This window comes from Trachemys scripta, chromosome 11 (genome assembly GCF_013100865.1).
Source record: "Trachemys scripta elegans isolate TJP31775 chromosome 11, CAS_Tse_1.0, whole genome shotgun sequence".
Classification (NCBI taxonomy): domain Eukaryota; kingdom Metazoa; phylum Chordata; order Testudines; family Emydidae; genus Trachemys; species Trachemys scripta.
In genome coordinates, this window is record NC_048308.1 from 15,343,907 (window position 1) to 15,348,472 (window position 4,566).

The 4,566-nt window shown below is 37.3% G+C and overlaps 1 protein-coding gene across 1 annotated transcript in view; it reads left to right on the top strand.

Moving 5' to 3' along the window:
- Positions 1-4,272, top strand: part of GPR39 (G protein-coupled receptor 39) — a 117,107-nt gene extending 112,835 nt beyond the window's left edge. Inside the window, exon 2 of the mRNA XM_034786120.1 lies at positions 3,721-4,272. Within this exon, the coding sequence (XP_034642011.1) occupies positions 3,721-4,238 (518 nt within the window). The 3' untranslated portion in view covers positions 4,239-4,272. The remainder of the gene's footprint in view (positions 1-3,720) is intronic.
- Positions 4,273-4,566: the final 294 nt, after the last annotated feature.

Genomic DNA, 4,566 nt, shown 5'->3' on the forward strand with positions numbered 1-4,566 from the left:
AGCTCTTAGGCATTAGGTTCGCTTTACTACAAAGACCATCCTTTATCACTTATGAAGATTAGATACTGTAGCTTCCCGAAAGCAGCTTTAATACTAACAATTATTTTAATTTAAACTTGCAACCATTTGTCAAGATTCGTACCCTGAAATGCACAATTTTTAAAAAGGAGGGTTACATTTTAAAACTAAATTACTAGCCGAATGGGCCACTTCTGGTTGGGACAAAGTGTTGTGTAGTTTGCTTAATGTTTACATTTATTTGCTTTTCATCCAAGGATCTCAAAGCACTTGAGTTGCATGAGTTTTGTTAAGTTGCTGAAATAACTGAGTCCAATGTTAAATGAATTATAAGTGCAGACACTTACTCTTACTTAAACGCTGGCATGTATTCACTAGTATGCGTTCAACCAGCTACTCCAAGGCCTCCAAGCCTCTGATCACATGGCTTAATGCACTTTTAAGATTAAACCATGCATAATGATTCTAATGTTGTTGGAAATTTCAAGCATCAAGTGCTACAGTTTGTTGGACATCTGCGTTACTTTGTTTTCAAACAATACTCAGAGGATAAATCTGTGTCCTGAGCTAATGCCTTTTGTCAGTTTAGTACAGTAATCTAGAGGAAAAATGAAACTTTTGGGGGAGGTCGCAGATCAGGTGAAACATGTAGGGTTATAATACACAGCAGGTGACTGATCTGTGCGGGTAGAAGTCATAGGGAAAAGATGTATCAATTCTGGTATAAAATACAGTTTGTTTTCCGTGTGAGTTCATTTCACTGATCTTCATTAAAGTTCATACACAAATGTGTTAAGTGCATTCTGCTTCCCTCCTTCACCCCGAGCTTGTATACAAGTTCAGAATGATTGCAGCAGTAACTCAGTCAAAATATTTAATACATTATATTAAGGCCTGAATGAGAATGTAAAGCTTTTCCTTGGAGGTATGAAGTAACTCTAAGTGTATCTGAACCAAATGCGAACAGCTAGAATAAACCATGATTTTTTTGTCAGCATGTTTATTCGCATGGTGCTTCTCTGCTAAAACAATGACCTTTTTTTTTCCAAGTGTAAAAATGAATAATTACTTGTCCTTCTAAAAATGACAAAGTTTACAGAGAAATTACTCCCCTCCCCCCAAAAAGACTAACCTCCGTGGCACTGCAGAAGGGCACAAACAGCTCATTTTTCACTGGCTGTACACATGCCCAAATAGTCAATTCCCCCAGAACAGACATGTCTGAAGAATATAGGGAGGAATCTTACACACTTGGCAGTTTAGACTCAAAATAAAGGTCAATGTCAAAGGATGCAAGATAAACATTTGAAGACTCAGGGCATTATGTTAGAGCTTTAAAAATGGAACTAAAATACTGGTTTCAAAAGATTAGATCTTCACAGTAGACTCTCCTTCCTTGGTCTTTATATAATCGAGCAAGATAAAATAACTTGTAATTAAATCAAAAACACAAATTGATTTACTCTACAGTAAACAAGCTTTTGTAGTGTGATAAGAATTTGGTTGCAGATACTATAGTGATGAGGGCCATATAAGTACCTAGATTGCAGCGTGCAAAAATAAGCCCAATTACCTATCTTTGCTATTCTATAAAGGGTGCTAATTAAGTAAATGATCCGTCAGAAAAGTTCTTACCCAGGACGTTTGTTTTGCTTCTCTCTGCCATGCCTCTTTGACTGATATTTATAGTGCTGGCAGCAAAGAAAAACATTAAAGTCTGGAACTCTGCACAAAACTCATGTTATGGCAAAGAAATGCAACATACATAGTGAAACAAAAATGTGAGGTGAGGGACATGCAGTACAAAAATGTTACAGGACAGCTACAGAGAGAATGATGATGGAGGGGCGGGGTACTGAGATAGTAGAGAACAGAATGAAAGGTGATGTGCAGAGAAGCAAAAGATGAGGCCACGCGGTCTCCTCTGGTCACTTACCTGATCAAGCAGATTCCTACTTCTCCTTTTCCTAGCCTCTATAAATACAGTAATGTTGATGTCTGAGATACCAACCCTCCACCCCCAATCCTTCAGGGCAGCAGTGTCCTCTAAAATTAAATGTCATTAAAATGTTCTGTGGGGAAATTTTTTCAGAAGAGAGGGTTTTCAATTGATCAGTGTGGGTCAATGAGAGAAGAAATTTGTGGCCGTCCTTTTACAACAGAAGGGAAACTGGTCTCCCATTAAGAAAATGAATCTCTTTTTATTAAAGAATCTGGAAAAAATAAAATTAAAATGTGAAAACTGCAGTTCTTAGAACATTGAATACAGACACTGCTTGTTTTTGAGTCCTGGCACTTTCAAGGTGGTAAAAACCTCGTATCTTTTTCTTTACATTCATAATTTTGACTCCAGTAAAATACTGGTTTTCAAGCCAACAAATGTTATCTAATGCACTGTTTTAGAATTCCATGTCTCCCGAAAGTGATCTCATCCTTTCCATTCAATTATTCTCTTTTGCCTTCTATGTTTTAGCACTAACAAGAGGTGGGGTGTAGCTATGAAGCCAAATTTACTGAAAGGAATCAGCAGAATGCTTGTTTCTGTTGAGAAGCAGGTTGGATTTCAGAACTATAAAGTTAAAGGTAGAAAAAAATCTGGTGAAATGTGCTGCCTTGCACTACAGAGCTCTACAGGACTATTCTAACTGTAGGGGAGGCAGACTCTGCTGCTACCATTAAGTGTTTTATACAAGGCACTTTCAATGAAAAGGGAAACGTAGAGTGGAAACTGTAAAGTTTTGAATTTTTAGTACATTTTTCTTGGAGTATTTATATTTGAATTTGTTTCATCGTCAAATGAGAAGTTAGGATTCCCAGCATTTGTTTCCATATTAGCTAGAGGTTAGTAGTTTCAAAACTCAGACTGCATTCCCTTCTCTGCCTCAATACCCTTGTGCTACCACCGTGTGAAAAGTACTCTGATAGATTTGTTCAAATGCTACTGTCACAAGAGAGACTGCATTTTTGCTGTTTCTCTGCTGAAAGCTTCTCCATAAAGACCAAATCCTTAGATGTCTATTTAGGTAACGTTTCCCTTTTTTTAAATGTAGATAACGTACAGTGATGCAGTGACATATTATATGTAAATATAGAATGATCAGATGCCACATTTTGGAACACATTTTGTATTATCTCAAACTGCTTACATTTCCGTCTTTCCTGTGCCATTTACATTCACGAATTTAATTCCCAACATATATCTTCTTAATTATCCTAAAAAGATCCATACATACTTTACTTAAAAATATCTTCTGTAAGAGGAAAGTTACCAAAAATAATGCCTAATATACATTATGCATACTTTTTTTTTTTGTAAAATACAAACAGTCTGATCTCTTCTGGGTATTGCCTGCACTAATATGGCTATATTTTTTTAAAAAGGAAGAAAAGGGAAAACACAAATGTAGGAACAAAAAAATTCCCATTCTTTCCCAAGATATAAATATCCGTGAGAGAACACCTGAAAATTAACAAGTGCCAACAGGTAGAAATAAATACAATCTTACACGACCTTTATCCAATCATATACTTCAATGACCTTGAACTTGTTAAAATAGTTGCTACTGGCAGAAGAAGCTGTCAAGCAAAACACTGAAAAATCTGTACCATTTCCTATCCAGTAAGTGCAGAGAGACTAAACTGAGAGACTAAATACTTTGATTTGTTTCACATGTTTTCTCTTCTCTCCCACTTTGCTCACAGGACTGATCGTTGCCACTCTGGCAATATGTTGGATGCCAAATCAGATTCGAAGGATCATGGCTGCCGCTAAACCTAAGCAGGACTGGACTGTGCCCTACTTCAGAGCGTATATCACCCTTCTTCCCATTGCAGACACCTTCTTTTACTTCAGTTCTGTGTTAAACCCACTCCTGTACAACATCTCTTCTCAGCAGTTCCGAACCGTATTTCTACAGGTCCTCCGTTGCCGTCTGACGATAGAACATGCCAACAAACAGAAGCTTCTGAGAGCCAATTTAAATTCTCGAACCAGCAGTAGCCGTTTTATGCGTCCATTGATCTTCATTTCAACTAAGCGCAATTCTTCTAGAAAGAGCCCTGTTTTCTTAAGTACTTTTCAGAATGAGACCAAACCTGACTGCAGTCCACAGAAATTGAATCTTGAATCACCGGAGAGCAACTTGGAAATAATGCCACTAGAGACTAATTTAGAGTCCAGTCCAGCTGCACAGAATGGCCTTCATGAACACGAAATGTGACTCCGTGTAAGGCAAAGTTAGATGACTAGCAATAAACATAACATGGAAATTAAAATAACTGAGGATCTAGAAACTGAACAATCAACTATATCTTCTTTAAGTGCTGTTTCTGATAGACTTGTTTCCAATTACACAAATGGAGCATGAGTTTTTGTGTGCCATTTGTTTTTTAAAGTGCACACTAGAAATTCAATCAGACAACTGAATTTATTAGTTGCTGACCAAAAGAAAAAAAACAGGGCGAAGACGGCGATTCTTGGACCAAACTCTTCTTTAGCAGGATGGCAACAAAAGAACAGCAGGGTCTTTGAAGAATGTGGGACATGGA